This window comes from Dermacentor silvarum, chromosome 1, assembly GCF_013339745.2.
Source record: "Dermacentor silvarum isolate Dsil-2018 chromosome 1, BIME_Dsil_1.4, whole genome shotgun sequence".
Lineage (NCBI taxonomy): Eukaryota > Metazoa > Arthropoda > Arachnida > Ixodida > Ixodidae > Dermacentor > Dermacentor silvarum.
Genome location: NC_051154.1, coordinates 109,709,495 through 109,735,605, shown reverse-complemented (window position 1 = coordinate 109,735,605; position 26,111 = coordinate 109,709,495). Strand labels below are relative to the sequence as shown.

Here is a 26,111-nt window from a genome sequence, read left to right as displayed (position 1 = left end):
AGGACCTCAGCTTCGCCACTGCAGTATCGGTTGAATCTACGACAGCCTCTCCGTCAGTACTGGAATCATGATTAAAACCTTTCTTCCTGAAGCAATTCTGAATAGTATAAAAGGCTGGATCTCTAAAAACACATTGAACGCGAACTTGACTGCCATCAGGAGATTGATTATCATGTTAGGAATTGGACAATTTTCCTGCACTGCCGTGTCCATGTTCAGCACAAGCTTCCAAAAGATGAAGCGCCAACAGTGACAGCACATTAGGAAGGAACAAAGACAGGACAGGCGCTACTTGCAACTGTTTATTATGGTGAAAGGGGGTTGAATATATAGCCATGGGGAGAGGGGGGGGGGACGAAAAAGGCAGAACACTGATTGTATGAATGCGCACGCGTGAGAACACTGAAGATATGCATGAAGAAAATGGCGAATCTAACACTTATCTAAAAACACACTTTCATTTGTGTATATATTCAGAGATGGGGAGCTGACACATGTTTCCCCTCTCTTCTTAATCTGGTTGGCCTCCAACAATTCACGTGCCACAGAGTCTTTACTTTTAAACAAGATTGTAGTATCTTGAAGCCTTGCTTCACATGCTTGTTTATTTTCATTGCCGCAGGTCTTGCAATGAAGAGGCAAGTTTGAGCCATAACCATATTTCAATGAAAGCTTATGCTCCCGTAGGCGATCATTAATACATCGGCCAGTTTGGCCGACGTACTCTTTCCCACACTTCAGTGGTATACGATATACAACTCCTTCCTCACACTTCACAAAAGGATTCGTATGTTTAATGGAACACCCTGCTTTCTTAGAGTTATCAGAACCAATCAGGCGGCACAAAGTAGCAAGTTTTCGGGGTGCGGAAAAAACCACAGGAATTCCGTATTTCACGGCGACGTGTTTAAGATTGTGCGCCACTTTGTGAGAATATGGAATCACCACTGGTTTAGCTTTCTTTTCGAATGTTTGACCTTCAGTGCTTCTTTTTCTTTCTTTTTTCACCTTTTTCAATAACGCCTCCGAAACTGCACTTAAAACCGAACGAGGGAAGCCAGCCTTCCTCAATTTCAAAATCTGTTCGTCAAAGCTTCCTTGTGCCTTATGACAGCACGATTTTTTAAGGGCGGATTCGAGGCACATAGTGGCAATCGCACGTTTAACAGTCTTGGAGTGTGTAGACTCATACGGCAACAATTCCTTGCGGGCACGGGGTCGATACATCCAGCAGGAACCTTCGTCAGTAAGGGTTATGTCAAGATATAAAAACTGCAAGCTGTTATCCTTGGCTAGTTCAAAAGTAAAATCTAAGCCTTTGCGGTGCTGTTTAAATTCAGATAAAATGCCCTGCACAGTATGCGAGTAAGTTATGGGAGAACGTTCCGGAACATCAGTAAAATTAAAAAATAATCAACGTACCTAAAAACCTTCAGCACTTTGCCATCGTCAAACACCATGGATAGCGTTCTGTCGATGTCCGCAAGGAAAATGTTGCACAGTACGGGAGCCACACACGAGCCAATACAAATTCCTTTCTTTTGCACATAAAACTGGCCTTGAAAACAAACAGCTGTTGAACACAGATAAAATTCCAGGAGTGCTATGAAGTTATCCACAGAAATTCCCGCGGTATTCTGAAAGCTCACCTGCCCGTTCATCTCAATGCAGTTCAGAACGGCTGCTAACAGTTCTTTTAGCGGAATAGAGTAAAAAAGATCAACAACATCTATTGAAAACAAGCATCCTAGCGACTTAGTCTCACGTAAAAAAGCTATGATGTCAAGGCTATTCCTTACCATGAATGGGTCATCTATGATCAAGGTGTTAAGCTGCTTGAGAAGGTAACGGCTAACGTTGTTTTGCCAGGAACCTCTTTCACTCACAATACATCTGAACGGTATATTATCCTTGTGCGTTTTTGCAGTAAAAAATACATTCAAAAAGTTTTCCCGACTTTTCTGGACACCGTTCGCGAGTTTCTGTAGTCCAAGGTCTACACACAAAGATATGGCACGGCTCTTTTCCTTACTTGGCTTCAGTCTCGTTAGCTTGAAATTACTCTGGATGGCTTGTAAAGCTTTTTCATTGAACATGCCCGACAGCATGGCCACAAACCCACCTTTCTTGTCGGCCAAGGAAGATGGGCATGGTATGGGTAATGTGTAGGGGATGTTTCAAATGAGTAGGTTAAATGCGCCTTTTCCAGTAAATTACGTATGGAAGTGGTCCATAGCGTTATTAGTGTGTTTTACGAGCGGTATTAAACTTATACTGCTGCACTGGCATAATTACAACTGAGGTCTAATTTTGCGAACATAAGGGGAACAATACGCCAAGTTTATGACGATGGTAAATGCGTGTTGATCAAACACAGTTTTGAAACATTGCAAGCAAGCATTTGAAAATATCACACTACTGTTATTGGAGCGATAGCTCTACTACTCCTGGTACAAACCCAGAAAAAGCCTGGTTCCGCAAATCTGACGTTCAAGCTCAGCAAAGGTCAAACTGGGACTACCGCTACCTGCGGGGCTGCGTACGCCGCGTTGGCGCCCATATCTTAAAAACGATCTGCGATGTGGACAAAGTGCGCCGAGTGCTGGTAGCTTCTTGCGTGCTGTGCTTTCGACGCTTAGTTCGTGTTGAAGCGAACGCAGCATGAAGGTCAATTCGCTCGCTGCTGCTGCCGTCCCGAGCAGCATCTGTGTGTTGTATTGTGGTGCAATTGCAGATGCGGTAGTTGCTGACGGCGCTGAGCAGTGTGGTTTAACTTGGTTTAACCGCGTTGAACCATGGCAAATCTTTACCCAGGTTTCCCAAAGTCCCAAGAGAACTCTGCGTTGCAGAAATTTTATACTTTGAAGGAATAAGCAGCATTTTAAATGCAATGTGTTGCGAAGTTCTAACGTTAGTGGCTTACTTAGAAGCGTTACGAATAATTCTTGAACTCTCTTCTTTTTCTTGCGTGATATATTAGGCTCGCCTGGTGTTCTCACTGAACTAAAAAAGGCAGCTTCTTTATGTGTGGTAACTGTAAGGACCAAGTAATGGGTGATGTGTAGGTAAAGCTTAAAATAAATAGGTAATCAATAAATTCCCTACGCAAGTGCTCTAAAGCGTTATGAGCGTGTGTAACGAGCGGGGCAGAATTGAGACCGCTACCCTGCCACACTATGGTAAATGTTCTGGAGAAGTAACATGTGTGTTGATGAATTACTGGCTTTTTAAAAATTTATCCCAACACGAGGAGCTCCAAAACATTACACGTGGGCATGGTTTCAAACGGAACAGTCATATATGGGCAACGTTTTCAAGCATGCGATATAATTACAGGAAACTGAAACTTTTATTGCAACTGCTCGAAAGAAACAGCTTCGCTGGAAATGGGGTAGTAATTCTGCAAGGTCGCACACATCTGCTGTCTTTTTTTCTTGTGAATATTGAAAGTAATTTATGTGTATTGTATTTTGTTGCGTATGACCTCAACAATACTATTACGTTAACTAGTGATGCATTCGTGCTGTAGACTTAAACACCAAGTAGAATTCTTTGTATAATTATTAAAATTGTTTGTAGCAGATGTGCTTTTTTTATTATTGCGCGCTGTACTGCTGCTACAGTGTGGGATCAGGGACCTCTGTGAGGCACTCATTGCCTTAGTACCTGCATCATCTTGAAATTTGTATAGTTCCAAGAAATAAATGCAAATTAAAATAATTTCTCGGGCCCTGATGGTTCACCATGTGTGATTGATAAATAGGCCATATAAAATTAACCAACAGATGACTTTTGCAGCCTCTATCAGATAATATTGTGACGGAAGCGAGATGGAGGCGAAGGATGTATTTACAAATTATATACAGAGGAGGCTAGGGCAAGGGACGTCCGATCCGGGCCAAGAGCTAGCGTCTTCATCGTCGTCTTTGGCGCGCTGCCAAGCATCGCGTTGATTCATGTAGGGATTGCTCCGTAACATCACTCTCCGGCGGTTGAAGCGCCGTCCTGGCGCTTGCTATGAAGGCGAGGAGCTGGAAGAGCAGTATGGCTTCAACCGGGAAACATGAACGACTTCAGTTGGCAGCGATGAGGTCGAAGAATCAGGATCCAGGAGTACAATTTCGTAATTTATGTCACCGAGTTGACGAAGGACCTTGTAGGGCCCGGTGTAACGTGAGAGGAGCTTCTCTGATAGGCCAGTGCGGCGGCATGGCGACCATAGGAGCACCAGAGAGCCCGGCGTGAAGTGCACGCTTCTGTGTCGGCTATCGTAACGGGACTTCTGGGCTGCTTGCGAAGCAGAAAGTCGATGGTGGGCAAGTTGACGAGCTGCACGGGCTCTAGCTGCGACGTCACTGGCGTATTCAGTAGGCGAGTGAGGAGCCGAAGGAAAGAGAGTCTCGAAGAGCAACGCAGCATGTCGGCCAAACAACAGATAAAACGGTGAATATCCGGCGGTGTCATGCCGCGAGGAATTGTACGCAAAGGTAACAAAGGGTAACGTGCAGTCCCAGTCACGGTGATCTGGTGAAACATACATGGCCAGCATCTCGGTTAGCGTTCGGTTCAGGCGCTCGGTCAATCCATTCGTCTGCGGATGATAAGCGGTGGTGAGCTTATGTTCAGTGGAGCAAGCACGAAGGATGTAATCTACCACTCTTGATAGGAAGTACCTCCCGCGATCGGTGAGGAGCTGCCGAGGGGCGCCATGATGTAGAATTACGTCGTGTAGGAGAAAGTCAGCGACGTCTGTAGAACAGCTTGTCGGTAAAGCCCTGGTGATTGCGAAGCGCGTGGCGTAGTCTGTCGCGACCGCAACCCATTTGTTCCCCGAGATGGAAGTAGGGAAAGGGCCTAGAAGGTCAAGGCCGATGCGGAAGAATGGCTCTGCAGGGATGTCAATAGGTTGTAGCTGGCCTGCAGGCAGCGCTGAAGGGCGCTTGCGGCGTTGGCAGCGTTCACAAGCAACGACGTAGCGCAGCACAGAACGGTACATGCCAGGCCAGAAAAACCGGCGTCGGATGCGGGCGTAAGTACGCGAGACACCTAGGTGACCGGCATTTGGTACGTCATGAAGCTGATGAAGAACACTGGAGCGAAGATGGCGAGGTAGGACAAGCAGAAGCTCTGGGCCATCTGAGCTGAGATTACGACGGTACAGAACGTTGTCGTGTAGCTCAAACAGGCGAATAGAATGGTCTGGTGATGGAGAGGTAAGACGGTCGATGATAAGCCGTAAGGACGCGTCTCGTCGCTGTTCGGTGGGGATATCATCCAAAGCAAGGATCGAGTCAGGTTCAATAAGGTCGGGAGCATCGACAGGATGACGGGACAAGCAATCAGCGTCCTGGTGCAATCGTCCAGATTTGTAGTGCACATCAAACGAGTATTCTTGAAGCCGTAATGCCCAGCGGCCGAGACGTCCAGACGGATCCTTCAGCGACGAAAGCCAGCATAGAGCATGATGGTCTGTAATTACAGAAAAAGTTCGGCCAAACAAGTAAGGTCTAAATTTGGTGACAGCCCACACTAAAGCCAGACACTCGCGTTCAGTGATGGAAAAGTTTCGTTCAGACGAGGACAGAAGGCGACTGGTGTAGGCGATGACACGTTCCTTGCGGTGCTGTGTTTGGCCAAGGACAGCCCCAATTCCATGACCACTGGCATCAGTGCGAAGTTCCGTAGGCGACGAGGGGTTGAAATGGGCCAGTATTGGTGGTGTAGTGAGTAGGCGGACGAGGGCAGAAAACGAAGCTGCTTGTTCGGGTCCCCACACGAAAGGAACGTCCTTCTTCAAGAGTTCCGTAAGAGCGCGGGCGATGTCCGCGAAGTTCCGGACAAAGCGACGAAAGTAGGAACATAATCCTACAAAACTGCGGACGTCTTTGGCTGAACGCGGCACGGGAAATTGTTGCACTGCTCGCACCTTGTCGGGGTCTGGTTGAACACCGGCAGCACTGACAAGGTGACCGAGCATAGTTATCTCGCGCCGCCCGAAACGGCACTTGGCGGAGTTCAGCTGAAGGGTGGCTCTTCGGAAGACGGCAAGAACGGCCGATAAACGGGTGAGGTGGCTCTCAAACGTAGGCGAGTAGACAATCACATCGTCTAAATAGCATAGACAGATGGACCACTTATATCCCCGCAGCAGCGAGTCCATCATACGTTGAAAAGTTGCTGGGGCATTACACAGTCCAAACAGCATGACCTTGAATTGGTATAGGCCATCGGGCGTAATAAAGGCAGTTTTTTTGCGGTCCATAGGGTCGACTGAAATCTGCCAATAGCCAGACCGAAGGTCGATGGAAGAAAAATATTGGGCTCCATGAAGGCAGTCGAGGGCATCATCGATACGAGGCAAAGGGTAGACGTCTTTATGAGTGACTTTGTTCAAATTCCGATAATCAACGCAGAAACGCCAGCTGCCATCCTTCTTTTTCACGAGGACGACAGGGGAGGCCCACGGGCTAGATGAAGGTTCTATGACGTCTTTTGTAATCATTTTGTCGACCTCGTTCTGGATGACTTGACGTTCGTGATGCGATACGCGATATGGATGTCGGCGTATAGGAGCGGCGTCACCAGTGCTGATTCGATGAGCCATGACAGATGTTTGGCCTAGAGGACGGCCGTCAAAATCAAAGATGTCACGATAGGACGCCAGGACCCGGTAGAGATCTTGGGCTTGCGCCTGGGTCAGATCGGGAGCAATCATCTTGTTAATGTCGTCGAGAGACGAAGGCGCGAAGTTAGCCGAGCAAGAAGGTGGCGAAACATCGGCATCCAAAGTGGCAATCTTGCAGGGGTCAAGCGCGGAAATGGTGGCCAGCGACGTGCCTTGCGGTCAACAGGCTGACGTTGAGAAGCGGCACGACCACCGTATTGTCAGCAACGGAAACAATGGTGTGAGCCAGGGCGACATCGCGGGCTAACAGGACGTCGATAATCGGAGACAAGACGTAGTCACCATCGGGAATGTCATGTGAAGACGTCAAAGTAACGTATGTAGCAGCTTGAGGCGGCAAACGAACGTGGTGGCGAGAGCATAAGCGTGGTGTTATGTCAGCTGGACTGTCAGGAGGATGGGGCAGCTCAAGCTGAAGAGCACCGGTCGCACAATCAATGAGGGCAGAATGAGTGGACAAAAAATCTAAGCCGAGAATAAGGTCATGGGGGCACTTCTCGATGACGGCAAATTCGACGGAAGTGGGATGACCAGCAATGCAGACACGGGCGGTGCACATCCCAAGAACGGCAGGAGTCCCTCCATCAGCGACGCGGAGGATGCGGGAGGCGGCAGGCGTGAGCACTTTATGAAGGCGTCGACAAAAATCTGCACTCATTACAGAGATGTGCGCGCCAGTATCGATGAGTGCAGAAATAGTTACGCCATCAACATCAACGTCTAACAAGCTTCGTCTTGTCGGCAGCGTCAGAAGAGGATTTGTGGTGGCAGTCGTTAATGCAGCGTTACCTCCGGGCGCTGCATTGTTTAGTTTTCCTGATAGGCACGAGCAGGGTTGAAGGGGGACGACGGGTGGCGAGTCTGTGGTGAGCCCGACGACGGCCGACGGCCTGGAGGCGAGCGTGACTGGTGACCACGCGGCGACGGGGAGCGGCTACTTATCCTGGGGGAAACGCCGTCGTTGGGGAAATAGGTCTGGGTTGAAGGCGGAATACGGGTGCTCTCGGGACGGCGGTAAGGGGTAGACAGCGTTCAAGGCGCCGAGCACCAGTGGGTGGCGTAATAACGGGCGACGTGGCCGATACGGTGACAAGTAAAACATATCGGTCGATCATCAGGGGTTCGCCACGCAGCAGGGTCGCGATATCGAGTAGCGTATCGCTGCTCTTGATAAGAAGAGGGCGGACGCCACGAAGTTTGTGTTGGGCTGGAAACGGTGCACACAGTGTGAATGCCCATGTTGGCGAGCTCCTGCCGGACAATGGCTTGAACGAATGGAGCCGTAATCGAGCTCGAGTCACAGGCGTGAACTGGAGCAGGGGTCATGGCCTCAAGTTCGCGGCGTACAATACGGGTCAGCTGATCTGGTGGAACCGACAATTGTGCAGCCGTGCGGTCTTCGCAAGAGGACGTTGCCGCCGTGTTGGGAAGCCGGGCAAACGAGTGGCCAATGCGCCGGCTTTTAGCCTGCTCAAAGCGCCGGCACTCCTTTATAATGGTGTCGACTGTAGAACAATTTCTACACATTAAAAGGTTGAAGGCGTCGTCGGCGATCCCTTTCAAGATATGCCCAACCTTGTCGTCCTCCGGCATCTCGGCGTCGGCCTTTCGGCATAGCGCTAATACGTCTTCTATGTACGCAACGTAAGATTCAGTAGCCGTCTGCGCACGTGACGCGAGCGTCTTTGTCGCGGCGATCTTCCGGCCAAGGGGCTTCCCATACAATTCTCGGAGTTTTTCTTTGCAGGTGTCCCAGCTCCCAATCTCAGCTTCGTGATTATCAAACCATACCTTCGCAGTGCCTGTCAGGTAGAAGATTATGTTTGCCAACATCATGGTAGGGTCCCATCGGTTGTTTTTACTCACGCATTCGTACTGCGCCAGCCAGTCTTCAACGTCCGCGTCACCGGAACCGGAGAACGTGCCAGGATCCCGGGGTTGCACAAGCACGACCGTTGAAGTGGCGGGCGCTGATGTAGACGCTGTGTCTTCCGCCATTGCAGACAGATGTCCGAAACGACGGCCACTGCGAAGTTCCGTTGTGAGGCGAGACGTACCCCGCACCACCACCAAAGTGTGACGGAAGCGAGATGGAGGCGAAGGATGTATTTACAAATTATATACAGAGGAGGCTAGGGCAAGGGACGTCCGATCCGGGCCAAGAGCTAGCGTCTTCATCGTCGTCTTTGGCGCGCTGCCAAGCATCGCGTTGATCCATGTATGGATTGCTCCGTAACAATATAATAGTAATTCGCAATTATATATATATATATATATATATATATATATATATATATACACATACACACACATATATAGAGAGAGAGAGAGAAGGTGGTTTGCAGTTTGCCCCCCCACTCGAGAAATAGTTGGTACGCCACTGGCTTTTTGAAACTATTGGAATATGCACCAGAAGCATGTGCATCCGAGAGCACGAGTGTGCAAGAGCACATAGCCAGTTTCCATGTGCACTCATGTGAGAACTTCGTGCCATTTGAAGGTTTAGATGATGTGGTCGGTGGTGGCGCTGCGGCGCGTTCATCGCCACATTCCACTACACATCTCTTGTCTAGATGCACTGTTTCATCTTGCCGGTTTACCAAAGCTTCACTTACACCGATTACCATTATGCATGGGATATGCATGATTTTTTTTTTATTGACTATTCTACTGCTATAACGAAACTGAATGTGCAACATCTAAGGCAATATTGGTTACAGTGAAGCGAATGTTTGTCCACTTGCAGCTCAAAATGTTTATTTTGAGAGCAAAAATCTCAAATAGTACTCGGTAAGAGAAAGTTAAAACGCTACATTCTGGACACTCGTGCATGTTTAGGCCTGTGGCTTGAATTTGCCGGCCCCAAACCGGCAGGCCAATGTGTTGATCCCGTTTGATCACATTGATTGCACTTTTGCATTCTAACAACGATGTGAAGTGCATGTATCATTTAGCATTCTTGACATACAGTGTTCATACTATTTGCATAATTGCATCACTGTGCACTACCTACGTTAAAAGTGATCAAACTTATCTTTGTACTTGTGAATCTTGTGCAAATATTCAAGCTGTGGAAGCAGTGACATATTGCATTGTAGGCTGTTGCTCTCAGAGGTAAATGAAATTTGGGTGCATTCACATGAATAAAACTACCTGTTGCTGTGTCCAAGAGCAGATTGGCAAAAACATATCAGTGCAGATTGCGCCGCTTGGAACGTTTTTTTTCTGTGTTTGCAAGGCTGTCAGCACAGCCTGCGATGCAACACGTCAGCCTTGACATTGTGAAATAAGGCATTTACATGTGCAATACAATAAAATGGGTGAAAGCGCACTGTACTCCAAAGCTACTGATGGGGCAAGGGCACACCAAATTAGACAGAGGTCACGGGTTGGCACCACCACCTTAGGTGTCCTGTGCTCGTAACTCTACAAGCATGGGCTGGCAACTTCATATGCAGTCAACGCCCGTTAATTCGGCCCTGACGGGACCGACAAAATTTATCGAATTATCCAGCGGGGTGAAATAAATAAGATGCACAAAAAAAAAAATATCAAAACATGCCGCCAATTCATTTGGTAGTATGTGCCCAATTTTAACACGCTCCCGAATCAAATCCTCACCTGCTGTCATTGTGTCTAAAACTGAAAACTAACATAGAAATAACACTAAAGCTCCTAGAGGAAGTAAAAATCTAACGTGTGGCTGATTTTTTTATAAGAAAAATGCGCAAGGGTCTGATATGTCTTGCACAATGGCGGCTGGTTTCCTAAAGACAGCTTTACCGCATGTTTTTTTTACTTTGCTTCACCATAATGCAGTCGTGTTATACAGTAAAACATACGCATGGCGCAAGCGCAAGGCAATCGGATACCAGTGCATTCACAGTGGTTTTGGTTTCGTATTTGATTGCATTGTGAAAGCAATTTTTGGCCCAATTTTCTTGCTTAAAAAAAAAAAAGATGCATGTTAAAATCGGGTAAATACCTTAATCGGACATCGTGAGCTACTGTTATTGCTTGCAAGTCCAGAAATCTTTCACTTTCGAGAACACTGAAGTGAACATAATTACTAGTTATTACCAGTATTTTGACCCTGTCTGCTATATAGTCAGAAAGAAGAACTTTATAATGATGCTCATTCATTGAAGTGATAATCAGGGAATGGAAGACTACCACTGTGATAATAAACAAAGTGATTCGTGATCACTAGTGACTCAATCGTCTGATCTCCTAGTTATCATATTTGAATCATCATTTTTATTACTTTTCATTTGATATCTAATTGCCGCACGACTGGCCGCTCGAGACACTTTGCATGTATTCGCGGGCTTCTTTCACTCTCGGAAAAACACTTATATGTAGAACATATTGAGCAACAGAAAGCTGTATCGGGAGTTTTTCATGTTGCGCTACAATTTTCTCATTGACAATTTTCATCTAATTGTAATATTTGAGAAGTTGATTAATTAAGACATTATATAAGTAGGCGAAATGCAAAAAATAATCTGAGTAGCTCCAACCGACAGCAAACAACATTACCTTGGTTAAGAAATTTGCTAATGTATCGAAGTATTTTAAGGATACAAATGGAAAGTATCGTATCGAATGCAATAATTGCGGTAGTACAGTAGAACCCCGCTGCTACGTTTTTCACGGGACCGTTAAAAAAAACTCGTAAGAGCCGGGAAACGCAAGAGCCGGGAAACAGGAAAAATTGAGAAATGGGGAGTAGTGCTGAACTGCACACAATATTATTTTAATTCTTACGTGTGAAAAAAAAGTCGTAGTTTTGCCCGACAGCTGAAGTATCGATTGCAATAGCAAATTAGTAGACAGCTATACAAAGTAAGAATAGTAGTTTTATTGTCCGTATAAACTTGTAAACATTCGCTTATTAACTATATTAACAAGCATGGGGTCAGCGCCCGCAGGCAAACATGAACACATCACACTCGATGAGCGTGGACACGCGCTGTCAAATGCTGGCGTGAGGAATTTAAGCTCTGCTGCAGAAGCGAGCGAAGTAACCTTCGTGCTTTTGTCTATCGCTTCAATGCAAACTGAGCGCCGAGAACACACAGCATGCACAAAGCTACGAGCCGCCGACGCACCTACACTTCGTAGACTCTGCCCCCAACGCAGATCGCTTTCAAGATACAGTACGCAGTTGATGCCAGAGCACAACGCTGCCCTCTATCTCTCCCCCCTCGCTCCCTTGCTGGTGCCTCGAGCGCAACGGAAGAAGGCGCGCTTCCTCCCTGCTTTTCTTTCTTTCGCGCGCGAGATTTAGACGCTGTCGTCGGCTCTCCTAGCACGCTTTCACTCGCACATACAGCATACGTAGGGTTGTTCGTTTTCGGGTTTTATATTTTTTTCAAATTCGGGGGGTAAAAATCGGGCGGTATTTTTCAAACTGATATTCGGGGAAAAATCGGTTTTTTTGCGAAACCATTTCTTACTTCGGGTTTTTTCGGGTTAAATATACGGTTGTACTTATCAGAACTTACACTGAGCTTATCAAAACGTATCACGGGCTTTTTAAGTATAACACGTTAAATTTGGTGTTTCAAGCTGGTAATTGGGACAGACACCAGAGTATTATAGCAAATACAGTATACTACCCGAAATTTTGTGTTTGTTTGAAAATGAATGAATCAGTAAATATTGACTCTTAGAAATTATACATTTTATTCTCGAAAATCTGGTCATCGATTTTTTACACGTCCTTGTTGACATACATTATCATCTGCATGCGCAACATGTCAGTCTCCATTCGAGATCTGTCCGGTCGTTGAACATATCTCAGCTGGGAGAAAGTTCTCTCCACATCACAGCTACCATTAGCTAGGCACAACAATGTCAGTGCAGCTTTTGCAAGCCTTGGGTAGCGAGAAGTAGAGTCATGCCAATACTCGATTAGTTCGACAGCTGGGTTTGTGGGGCTCGCTTCCAGCAAATACTGGTTGAACTCGTCATTAAGGGAATCTATATTGTCGGTTACGGACATGAACAGAGGTCGGTAGTCCTCAAATGACTGCCCCAGCAGACGCTTCTGAAACGGATCAAGGACGGCTCCCAACTTCCACAAAGTTAGCTGGTTTTCCTCTTTTTCTGAGACGTTCCGTCCAAGAGTGCAGCGCCATTTTGTGGCGAGTTTCGTGCAGAACTCTTCAGAACATGTTTTTACTAAATTAGCGCTGCGCTTGGGTAACATAGACAAAACAGCTTTGGCCTGATCGCTTTTACCGATCATCGCCGAAAGCTCCCCGACAATCTGCTGCAGCTTCACGTTTACCAGGTGATCAAAGCTGGGCATCAAAAGCTTCCCACTTTCAAGCGTTTTCTGGGCTTCCAAAAGTGGGCCGAGTGCATCTCTCATCAAGATTGCCTTCGCATAAACAACTTCTTTTTCAGAAAGTATCCCTCGAATAGCTTCCGCTTTGCTGCTATCATGCGAGCTTTCAGCAAGTTCTGTTAACGAGCTCCACATTTCTACGACTACCACAAGTGCCTTGTAGAAGCTTTGCCATCGATTCGGGACAACAGAAGGTGGCTTCTTAATGTCAGGTCCAAAGAGGCCATTAGAAGAACAAATTTCAGTGTACTTTTGGTAAAGCTTGTTAGCGTGCTTAAATAACGCTCTAAACTTGATCACTACGGATCGAACATCAGACATGCATGGTAAAGAAATGGCATGGTCAACACTCACATGAATAAGGTGTGCTATATCTTTCACATGCAAGATTTGGATCCCTTCAGCCTGACAGATTTCTCGAACCATCTTTCGCATGTACTCCGCTGAGTCTGTGGCTACTGCCACAACGTCTTTCCACGTCTTGCCAACCGTCAGGAGTGCCTTGCTAACTGCGCTGGCCACCGTGTAACTGTTCGATGCATTTACCCTGTCGACGTCGACCAGAACAACGTGCTTCTTCACGTTTTTCTGGCTATAGTAGCACAGGAGAGTGTTGATGGTAGGCACACCAGTGATGTCTGGGGATTCATCGACGATGACGCTCACTTTCACATCTCGCATATCATCGCGGATTTTCTCCATGTCCTTGTCAAAAGCTTCTTTCAGGTATTTCAGCCGAAGTCTTTGTCCTGTTGGCATGGTCTTCGCGGCCTTGCAGTATTTGCGTGCGAAGTCTCCCAGCGGTCCGTCCGCCTGGTGCATGCTTATTCCGCTGTACGCTAGGGCACGAACAAAGTCATGGATAACGCCGTCCGCTTCAGTTTCTTTCGCACGCTGTCTACAGGACATATCAAAAAGCGTCTGCTGAGACGTTCCCGCAGTCTCAGCTTCCTTGGAAGCCGTCTTGAACTTCTTATGACGAGATGACATTAGATGCTCACGAATTCGGTCGTAGGGCTTCTTCGCTGGATCGGTGACCATCTCGGTGTTGCAATATTTGCACACTAACGTGCGGGTGCCTTCACTGTCTTTCGTTGCGATCTGGAGATCTTCATGTTCTTTACACCAGTCATCCAGTGTCTTTCGTTTTCTTCCCATCTCCACGCTGAAGTTTCCGGTGCCGCCTTATGTCCGTGACGGTGGCTTTGCGCTCACAAGACGCGCCTGGTAATGCTAAGTGAGGATGGCGATATGCGTCTCGTTGGTTAGAGTTCGCACCAATCAGAAGCCTGATTCACTTCGTCACAGAAAAACTGGAAGAAAACCTAAGAGACCAACCTTGGATCGCGTTTTGTTCACATTCTCTTCTCGTTCGTCTTTATCCCCACCCACTAAAAAACGTGACCCTTTTTAGAAGTTCTTCGAAAAAGAGCAATACCACAATTTCCAGAATTTTGCTGCTCCTGTCAAAACAGGATTTTGAGTGCACCCGTCCCTTCCGCGTGAAATTCTTGGAAGCAGGTGCACATACCCGAGACTAATCTGCAGTGGGCAAAGGGGCAGATTTCTTTGCTTTTCTTTCACCCTAAATTTGTTCACAATGTACTCGAAGCGTGGCCGGCCTCAAACGTGTTTCCCACTTTCTTCTGCAAGCATTTTTTTAGGGGGGGGGTGCATGTACGCTCTCACGGCGACCTGTCTAGAAAGCGTGGATAAAAACTGCAGCGCTACTCTCCAAGCAGCAGGGTGAAATGCACCCGTTTGTTTGTGAGCGGGGCGCCAGGAGAGAACGGCAGACCGTCAAGAGAGAGAAAGTGGTTCGGGTGAAAAGGAAAGGAAGTGCACTGGGGATATTATTGAGCCCAAATGTGGGCTCACCTGCATACAACCCAGTGCGGGGGTGGGGGGGAGGAGGGGATGTAAAGATTAGAGAGGAGAAAGGGGTGACAAAGGAGACAGGTAGTGGTGAGAAGAGAAGGGGAAGAGCATCAACACGAGTTAGCAGCAACTCACGATTGTGCAGATCGCTACAGGGAGGTTTATTCGGGGAGAAATCGGGTTTAACCCGATTCTCCTGAAACTTGTTCGGGGTGCAAGAATCGGGTAAAATCGGGTTTTACCCGAAAACGAACAACCCTAAGCATACGGCGCGCGGCGACGGCTGTATCGTCCTTGGACCTTATACGGAACATCTATGAGCCAAAACCAATTTTAGGGCCGCAACGCGTCATAGACACCATCTTTAGATAGCAAATACGGATCTCAAGGGCCATACTTTTGCTGGCGGAAACCGAAAGTACGTCATAAGTGTCGCCCCTGGCACTTTGGGCGGCCAATGCCATCGTCAGGCAATCAAGCCAAGCGACATGAAAAGTCAAAATGACTGCTCAGGCCGGCGCGGGGTGGCAGTTCGCAACGTATGATGAGGGAACGGTCCCACAGTTGCGACGTAACAGCGGGGTTACCAATGCATTGGGTTCTATGGGAGCTGTGCTGGGACCGGCCGAAAACGACGTAACAGCCGGGCAACCGCAGCACCTGGGAACGTAACAGCGGGGTTCTACTGTATCTTGTATCTGTGTCTCAAATACTTGTTGCCTGAGAACCTTGTATCGTATCATGATACCATTGCAAAATATATTTGCCCAGCCCTGACCAGAAGTATTCAGTCAGCAGCGGTAACCAAAGAAATATTGATTTGACGACTTTTTTTATTGATATCAGTGGCAACTTGCACGAATGAAATCTATAATTGTACCAGTAAAATAAATGATTCATTATCACGGTTGACCTAATCATACCAGTTCCCAGTAAGCATAGTTGAATCATTCATTTTATGACATTTCATTTGATATCCATGACTATATAGTCTGTAACACAGGGACAACTTAGCATCGTAGGTTAGTAACTAATGATCACTTGTGACTATAGTCCTACTAGCAGTAAGGTGTAGTTGCTTAGTTAATTGCTCAATAATTGACAGTGTGATTACTGATTGGCTTTCATGATGATGTGTTTTATTGGAGGCTACCGGTAGCCTAGTATAGGTAAGTTACTTCTATTGACTAGTGACCAAAGCCTACCAGTATTTAGTGATGATTAACTCACTGTAAGGTGTTTCAGATGAGAGACACGACGACATTGGGCGTGCTTCATTCCTGCTCTTAACAGTCTCATGCTAACATTTTCTCGCATTTGTTTGCTCAAATTGACATCTCCTGTCTGTATCGCTCTCACAAAAAAAAGGGGGGGGGGAAGAAAACCCTCTAAACGTTGCCGTTAGTCGCGTGGGAGGAAAGCTACGGGTCTTCCATCTTGTTTCATTTTGAACGAAGGTTTTCAGCTCCCAACATTTTCACGAAATTTTGCTTGTCTTGGCATTCGAAGGTTCTTGAAGGACGTTCTGCTTGGATTAAATTCACTGGCGCTGGGAATAAATCGGCTGGTGTTTGGATTAATTTGAGCAGGAAAACCTGTAGTTTACATAAGCGAAACCAAGTGCCGCTGCAAAGTCCCCTTTAGTAGTGCATATGTATATGATTCGCAGAGTTGTGCGATTGTCTGCGATTTCATTTCAAGAGTTGCCATGAAGGCACTCCTACTACAGTGTAGACCGCTTATAACATAAGTCGCCGGAGTCGCGAATATCCGCACTATAAGCGGTACTGCACTATAACCAAAGCAACAATTTTCAAGGCCCGTACATATGCAAAACATGTGCACCGAGCCGCCACGCATATGCGACAGTCGAGGAATGCAGCTAGAACGTTTGCATTCAATTTACAGTCGAATCTCGTTATTTCGAAATAATTCACACAGCGGCGCCTCCGACCGGCATTGCTCCGGCACCGCCAAAAATCGCATTGCGACGCGTGCGATCGCACCAATTTTTTTCCCTCCAGTCGCAGGATGTGAAACGGCCTATAGAGTAAAAACTTAGGAGAGACCCCTCAATGTCGCGCGCGAACAAAAAAAAATAAATGCGGCAGAATTTTACCCTCTCTCAAATGGCAAGGCCGCCGATTCTGCGTTGCGCCGAAACATTTGTGTACGTGCCGACGTCTCAGCCATGCTACCGTAGCCACGCGTAGAAAATGGCAGTGAACCCTTCTTTCTCCTTTATGCTTCCTCTACTTTCTAGTGACGTGTTGATCTTGCACGCTGCGGCTACGGCGCTAAGGGAAGCAGCGGCGCTGACCTAGGCCGGCCAACGAAACTGTCCACGCCGGCAAACACCCGCTTCCCAATAACGGCAGAAAACGGAACTTCGGGGAGCTGGCGCCGGGCTGGCTGGAGCGGCGGCGCCTGCACGGCGGCGAGCGCGCATGGTGACAGTCAAAAGTGAAGGAGTTGCGAGGGAGGGCGAGGGGAGCCACCGAAGCGGCGGAGTTGCCGAGGCAAAATTCGCTTCCCTGCCGCCCACCTCCCTCACATTCCACGGTCTCCGTGTGCGCCCTTCGCCATGCCGTGCCGGCGCCGCCCAGCTCCCCGAAGTTTCGTTTACTGCCGTTATCGTGAAGCGAGCTTTGGCCGGCGTTGGCAGTTTCGTGGCCCTCGCTCGGTATGCGCGCCGTGATATTTCACGACTCGCACTCAATATTCTGGTTTCAGCCTCACTGGCTGTTCGATCGCACCACGTGCCCTTCTCCTCCACTTCGTCACTCTTTCTTCGTTGAGCACTTCTTGGGGTGCCCGTTTGAGGGGAGCGTTCGCCGTCTCCACTGACTTCCGTACTCCCAGGCGGCCGCACTGTAACCGGTATTTCGTTTCCCGCAACTGCACTATAAGCAATACGTGTATACATGGAGTGCTATGGGAAAATTAACGGGAGTCTGAAAAGACCGCACTATATCCGGTCCTGCACTATAAGCGGTTACGTTATAAGTGGTCTATACTGTACTAACAATAGCAACAACACCTAGATGTTCTTAATCATAGTGGTGAAGGGGAAAGGAATAAGGCACTACTAGGGTGTGCAGTAGCTTTGCCAGTTTCTGGCGAGGGGGGGAAAACTTGCCTCGCGCCTTGACGCAACAGGTGCTACAAGCAATGGCATTGCAGTCTGCAGCATGCGGCCAGCCGAAGTACGGGTGTTGCAGGTGCAACTTAGATGTGGCCAGGGACGCACGCTGTGTGGTTTTTATCGCCTATGTTTTGCTTTATCCCACAAGCCTTATTTATTTCATGTGAATGTTTAATCCTGAATGCAAATAGCTTTTAAAGTCAGTAGCTCTATTAGCCTCTCACCCACCCGCTGTGATTGCTTAGTGGCTATGGTGTTAGGCTGCTAAGCACGAGGTCGCGGGATCGAATCCCGGCCACGGTGGCCACATTTCGTTGGGGAAGAAATGCAAAAACACCCGTGCACTTAGATTTAGGTGCACGTTAATTAGGAATCCCAGGTGGCACAAAGCGCTCGTGTGTCTCCCTTCACTGTGTCCTTGTCGATTGTGCACGCTAAATATTTCACTATGAATGGGTACAAATTATTCTGCAGTCCCCCACTACGGCGTGCCTCATAATGAGATCATGGTTATGGCATGTAAAACCCCATAATTTAAACATTTTTAGCCTCTCACCTGCAGTTTCGTGGTGGTTGGTGGTGTATCTGACGCTTATGACTTTATGTAGTTTGGTGAAGACATGGTGGAAGTTAACGAGCGGATGTGACGTGGCATGAGTTGCGATAATGGTTGAGTTGCCCATATGGGCGAGGCCCGAGTCATTTTAGCCTATCACGTAGGGCTAATGGCGGATTTGGAATAGTTTTACCTTATACCAGCCCAGGGTCGATTGCAGCTCTCTGGGTTTGCGGTGACATATGGTGACCCAGAAATTATGTTACCGCGTCGATTGGGCCACATAATTTGAGAACATTTTCCGCTTTCATCATGAGCATCGGCGCGGGAATAGTGCATAGTTCGATTGTTGTGCCGCTGATGTTTTTGGCTTTACAGGAAACCATGTGCCGTGTCGCCACTTGACCCATTCTTCTATATTCTAGTATGCGTAGCTACAAAGCGCGCTTCTACTGCCGCGCGTTGTGATTGGCTTGCGGCAAGGTGAAACTATTTCTGTTATGTAGAAATAGCTTTCAATAAACCACAGTAGTTCAGAACTCTGGCTTCTCTCTGCAGTCTGCTGGTTAAGCACATTTCCAGCCACTTCACCCACACTGTCAAGACACTAAAGAAAAATGTGTATAAAAAATGCATTGTGCTAATTTTCGAAATTTCGGACTCACTATTGCAGAATGCGTGTTTTTTTGTGATTGCTACCACTAATTAAAAATCTGCAGGCACTATTACCAAATTTTGCATGCATTAGATGGTTTGAGTATCAGGGTAATCTGCTTCAAAATTCAGCTTAAGACGTTGCTTAAGACAGTTGCCGTACAGCGGTTGTGTTGGTTTATTCTGTGTTCCATCGTGGTTTCAAAGTGCACTGCCATATTCCATTATTCCACCCAAATTCAGAGTGGCCTGCTCCAAACTGCTTCAAAATAAAATTTTGCAGTGAAAATTCACTTGAACCTGAAGCATCCTCGCTTCGGTTCGAAGTCCCGAGTCTTAGTTTGCCAGCCTTAAGCACCAGCAACAAAGGCCTTGCAACAGAGGAACAATTTTAAATAACTAAACTTAAGATAATATACATTCGGCAAAAATATTGAAAGCAACAGTTCAAGTACCCAAGCAGCTATCCTACACCTCGGCATGGCACACGCCTTGCGAACCCATGCTTGCTGCGCTGGCCCGCCATAGACTCTTTCTTGGTTGAAAGTCCCGCCAACTTATCAGGCCCTGGCCATGCATACTCCACGATGCACAGAGCACCATGTGACCTGAATGCCACGTAGTGAGGGTTGCATGTCGATTGTTGTGGCAAGCAATCGACAGGATCTCTGCAATCCCCACAAACTTAAATGACTGATGCAACACTGACTGATACGCTTATATTGAGTGCCCTCCTCTAAGCTTCCATTGGTTTGCACTGGTGTCATTCTGATGATTCTATTCCAACTTGCCCATCATGTGCGTGTGTTGTGCGAGTCTGTTGTCACATTATCATTGATGTCTCTCTTGCAGACTGCACCAGCGGACAAAGTCGTCTACCCCCTGGTTGGTCGTCAAAAAATGGCAATCATGCGAAATATTGAAAAAATGCTAATTGAAGCACTCAAGGATGTCAATGAGGTTAGCATCTGAGAAATTTAGAACCATGCCACCAGTGACACATAGTGTGCTTGTATGAATCTCAAAGGGAAAAGATTGATTCGTTGAACAAATGTTTCGTACAAGAAAGTACACAATACTTTCGAAGCCATTAGTGCCAATAGAGCAGGCCAAGTGTGTTCAGTAAAAGAGAACCTTTATTTAACATGAGTTTATGAGTTGCTTAGTGAAAGAAGTTGCTGATTTACTGCACACTTCATCCAACAGAATGTGTGACTGCAGGCGACCTTGACCTAATGGCAGCGAGGTTCATGGCATGCTAGTGCCGTTTGTCAAAGTGTTTGGCACTTCAGGCCGCTAGGCTTTTTTTTTTTTTTCCTCCTCTTGTTAGGGGGTGAGGGTTGGTGGGGATATGCTGCTGCTAAGTCTGAATCCGCATGGCCTTTTGATGTGGTGTCGTTTCGTGCTTACTATGTGTGCCACTGCTCAGTAGTTGCTGCCAAAGGCATTGACCCTGTCACTATGTGCATTTGTTGTACAGGCTAATGCGGTGTAGTGGTCTTCACTGTAGAGGCGTTTAAAATGCACACGAAAGATACAAATTTGGCTGGGACATACAGAATCCTTCATTGTACAGGTCATTTCGTTCTAGAGATGTACACTATAGAGGAACCTATCTGTTGCATGTGATTCAATTGTTATATCTGAGCGAATAAGTGGGCTCCTAAAATAACGCAAAGAGACTTATTGAAACACAAAGTAAGAGCACTCCCTTCAGCATCAGTTTGAAACTAATTTTTATTTGAAAGCTAAATATTTTGACAGAATCGCCTGTATGGTTGGGCTAATTTAATTATGAATTGCACAATAGGAGAACGACAATGTGCGTCTCAGGTCACTCGGGCGCTACTAGCTCAACACGTTCCGGCGTCTCATGCCACAACGATTCGTGCCAAATAGGCAGGCAAGTGAAAGCTTGCTGCCAAATTGACCCACTGCAAAAAGCTGCTGAGCCAGGCTGAATTCGAGGCTTCGTAAGCTTGCCGAAGCCGCCATAACAACAACGCGCGTCTCGGGCCGCTCAGGTGCCACAAGCTTAGCACACGTTGGAGTCACTTGCTGCAACGATTCGCGCAACGTTTAGCATTACGTATATGTCAACTTCAGTTGGGTATGTCAGATTTTTTAGTGGCTTCAGATCGTGCATTTTTTTTTTTTTTCGGTTAGTACATTATTTCTCCTGTTTTTTCCCGAAATGTATGAATGAAGTTCTACTTATAGAGCAAAGTTTTTTGTTGTGGGAATGGAGTTCACCATGGAAAAGCTTTGCCCCATAATATGATGGATCCCAGATGACTTGTTTGGGCCTGTGCACATGTGCTGCAGTGGAGGTGGTTTTGACTAGGGGCCCAAAACTGTCAGCATATTATCTTGACTGCATGCCGAGAAGACCGCCCTTGATTTGTTTGGAGCAATACACTTAATATGAATGCTGTTTTAAATGTTGACTTCATTCTGAGCTGCCAACTCATGATGATATTCAGGATACAGAAAATGTATTCCTAACAATGTGCTGGTTCATTATAAGCACTCTCATTGTATTGCAGAGCAGTATTATCGACATGTACTGTTCTGATAAAGTGTTAAAACTAATTCAGTTTCTCTGTTGTATACAAATTTTTGTTATATTTCATTGTAGCTCGCTCTGCTGTAGCAAATTCTTACTGTATAGCAGGGTTTCCCAAAACTTTATGCTTTAAGGAACCACCCCAGCTTTCAGAAAGTATGGCTCCCTCATTGATGCCTCATTAACACTTAGAGCTGTCACTCATGCATGCGAGGCCTTCCCCTTTTGTTCATTGTGGAGAGCTCAAATTTTTTAGCCACCTGCTGCTGCATCTGTGAAAATTTCCTATTTAGATTTTGTTTTTCTACAGCCATAGACAACGCTGGCTTATGTTTGCACTTTGGTGCTATCACTCCATCATCTCAATGTTTACTCGTAATCCTGATAGTCAACTGTATGTAATGAGTCATACATAAAAAATAGTATAATAATAAAGTACTTCAGATTAGTGCTGTTAGCACCACACAAAGACTGCTGCAAAGCACTAAGATAAACATAAATAGTTATTTTTTCACTTAAGGGGAAAATAATGCATGCTATGTGTATAGTAATCTTCTTATTGTAGGCAGTAACTGACAAGCTTTTAGGAACACCACCATCGTATTTTCTCATTTCACACTGCACTGACAAACACAGAATACCTAAAAATAATTGCACTGTTCCCCTTGCACTCACAGCTACGCTGTGGTCATAACTGCACTCACTCAAAGCCACAGAATTGTACCTATAAAATACATCCAGAAGACCATACTTACATTCAAATTCATACTTTCAACTAATTTGAAGAGCCACACACACAGTGCTTTTCACAAGATGGCACTTGCTTACGTCGACGAACACCAAAAAGATGAGGCAATAGCTACTTACTGAATACATGCAACACTAACAGAACACATTCTCTGTGACGCATTACTACCTTCTACCTTGTTTGCTTTAAGCATTGGAATCCAGCTTCTCCTGGCTGCTGTGGCAATGCCTGGTGCAGCATAGTACAGAGCACAGTGATTGAGGCAGTTCAAATTTTTTAAATGTTATTGTATTGCATTCAGTGTCATAAACAATATTTAGAGGGTAAAGAATATAATAATAAGCTGATTGGCAGTGAATTATCTTTAGCAAGAAATATAAAACCATGTTGACCATAAGTAGGGGTGTGCGAATATCAAAATTTTCGAATATGAGTCGAATACAAATACTTAGCTTCAAATATCGAATCAAATAATGATATGCATATGCATTTATTAGCAAATTGGGTTAATTTGTTATGTTGGAAATGGCAATTGCATTGTCAATGTTAAACAACTAGACTAGTAAGCCGTTATACTACATCATTGTGTATTTGGCTCATCTTAACTTGGAGAATTTAGTAATTCCCACTAGGCTGTCCTCGCCAGCCTGTGCCTTATTATACCGCTTAAAATGCCCGTAAACTCGGAGGCATGTGACCCTGTGCCAGTCGTCGCTCATCGCACTTGCTGTCAAGCAATAAGGTCAGAATTGGGGGTGGCGCTGAAAAAAAGCCCACCCTCGCTGTCCGCATATCTGTGCCCCTTGCTACCGAGAGGCTTGCTTTCCCGCAAAATTCAGACGTTTAGTGGCTGAGTGTGCTTTACAGGTGAAATTTCGGTAGCAGCGCGAAATCACAAAATTCGGCACAAAATCGTCCTAATATTCTTAGATTAGATAGAAACAAATGCTAAGAACCGTGTTTGCTCCCACAAAATCAGCAATATATTCGATTTCATTCGAATATTCGTATCCAACCGAATATTCGAACCATTTTCGAATACCTATTTTTCAAACCTAATACAAATATTAAAACTATAATATTGGAACTTTTCGAATATTCGCATACCCCTAACCATAAGCCAACAGCTTGCAACATTTCCTAGGTGGAGGAGGAGATGTGAAAGCAGGGAGGTGCTTGGTGGGGGAACAGTCACAAACATCTAAGAGTATAGTTACTTTCAGGATCAGTGGGCATTTTTTATTGCTCCGTTGGCAGGGATGCAAACCTGCCTACTGTCCCAACTTTTCCATAAAGTTTACGAATTCTAGCTCATTCTGCAAGCTTGCAAATGCTTCAGGTTTTACGAAAAATAAATTCCGCTTGCACAAAGGACCTATGTGCAAGGTCTCGTGTCAGTCTTGCCATGAACTAACATTTGTGATGAGAATATGGCCTGTCACAGAAGTACTAACAGAAAAAAAAAACTTTTTTTTCCTTTAATGGCATATCTGTCAATCCAGTAATCATGGTATGAAGCTTTAGTTCCTTGAGTGTATAGCAAGTCATTAATTGCATGATTTTTTAAATATGAACATTTCATAACCTGTGTAGACCCCTACAGTGAAACATACAGGGGGGGATTATGACGGCTGTAGATTTTTGTGCGGGGACCGATGAGGCTAGTGCACTAGAAGCAGGCCACATGGTGACTATGCCACCAAAAGCTGAGCGCGTGTTGATTGCAAAAAAGCGCATATTGAAAACGGTAGGAAGAATCTATTTGACAGCACATGCCCAGCTTTCAGCAACAGTCATAGTGTGGCCTTTAACCTCTGCACAGGGCTGACTGGCGTACATACTTCTGGTTTGATACCACTTCCCATGATTTTTGTGACACAACCCAAGGCCTGTTTCATGCTTGAAGCCATGCTGTGTTTGGTGTGTATTCTTGACAGGTGCAGCTTGAATTCCCACACATCTTCATGATGGATAGGCAACTTTTGACTTTCTGTGTGCCTGTGCCATTTCAACTGTTTTACTTGACAGAAGTTTTGCTGCCCTAAGTGGCAAGTCAGTGACTGAAGGTTATATCTAGCTGTCTAGTTGACCCAAGATTTGGCTTAGCTGCCAAATGGTACTTGGAAGGCCAATAAAAATCTTACCAATGAAATGGCATCTTTAAAGTTGAGTAAAATGCTGTATGGTATCGCAAATATCAGCCATTATTACGCATTGGTTCTAGGGGCACATGATGGTAGTGTGGCGAAGTTGTAATGTAGTCGAGCAGCTCCAGAAAATTGTGTCCATATAATCAGTCGATGTGTTTGGTAGTTGTGTGCCTAGTCAGCCAACTGCAGTGAAATTGTAGCAGGCATGCCAAGCGAACTTGCAAGCCCTTACGACAGAAAAAGTCTCGAGAGCTTTTGCCATCTTGCCAGTGCTACTGAGCAACGTGACCAACAGTGGTGTCAGCCTAACACAAATGCTGTCATGGTCCTTCACCACAGGGACTTGGCCCCAAGGATGTGGTGCCACCAGCTTGACTATAAATTTTTGGCCATGGGGCAGGCAAAGTTGGTATAACAGAGGCATTGTCCAGATTGATTTGAGTGCTTTCAGGGTTCCCTGCAATACAGTTTGAGGACCTCTACTGTATGACATGAGGTACAACTTGTGCTAGTACAGCAAAAAGCAGGTAAAGTGCAGTGTAACATTGCAAAAAGTTATGCCATTAATGTTGATTACATCTATCGCGGCCGCTCGTAAAAAGGTGTGGCCTGCCGCATCAGGCGGGCTGCAATAGGAGCGAACGTGACAGCCGTAGTTGCATTTGCAGCTGCTTGGCTGGCCCGAACGGCGCTACCTGTAGGGGATGGGATGCGTCGGCGTTCCTAGCACGTTCCTGATGCTTTTTCTACGCCGTTCCCAGATAACAGCCTTTGACTGGTGGCGCCACGGCGTATCATGCCATTTTTGATGCACGCAGCAGGCCGCACCTTTTTCTTATCCAGCGGCCATGCAGCTATAATATCCGGCAAACATTGGTTTACTAGCATAATCTTTCTTTTGGCTTTGGTGCATTGGAATAAATGCATATATTGCATCTAATATTAACTTTTTATTTTAGCATAATATGTTGTCTTTGTTTAAAGTCATCACTGTTGTTTCGCATATTGTGCATGTCACACTTGAAACATTTTTCTTCAGGAGGGACATAAACCACATCTTAAAACTTGCACGCATTATTGAAAACTAGTCACATGATGAAAGTTTTTATTTTTCAGGTTGGCCCATTACTAAGAGCTATGGTGCTTGGAAGATATACATGAGACAGTGCATCCACTGTAATTTTTATCTGCTGTGAGCATAAATGGATACTTCTCCCTGCTTTTAATGTAATGTTCTTGTCATGCAGAATGTTTGTTTTTCTGCAGACTTCAGTAGGCGTTAGTTTAACTTATTTGCTCTGCAGTCTGTTGCTGCAGTGTGGTGAAATATTTTTTCAATAGCTCAAGGTCAATAAATGGCATGTTCATTTGTCA

The 26,111-nt window shown here is 46.0% G+C and overlaps 1 protein-coding gene across 3 annotated transcripts in view; it reads left to right on the top strand.

The window, feature by feature from the left end:
- LOC119434826 (hypoxia-inducible factor 1-alpha inhibitor-like) overlaps positions 1–26,111 on the top strand; it is a 42,244-nt gene extending 16,133 nt beyond the window's left edge. For all 3 annotated transcript variants that reach the window (XM_037701883.2, XM_037701890.2, XM_049672253.1), the window contains exons 6-7: positions 20,126–20,233; positions 25,854–26,111. In XM_037701883.2, the coding sequence (XP_037557811.1) occupies positions 20,126–20,233; positions 25,854–25,898 (153 nt within the window). In that variant the 3' untranslated portion in view covers positions 25,899–26,111. The remainder of the gene's footprint in view (positions 1–20,125; positions 20,234–25,853) is intronic.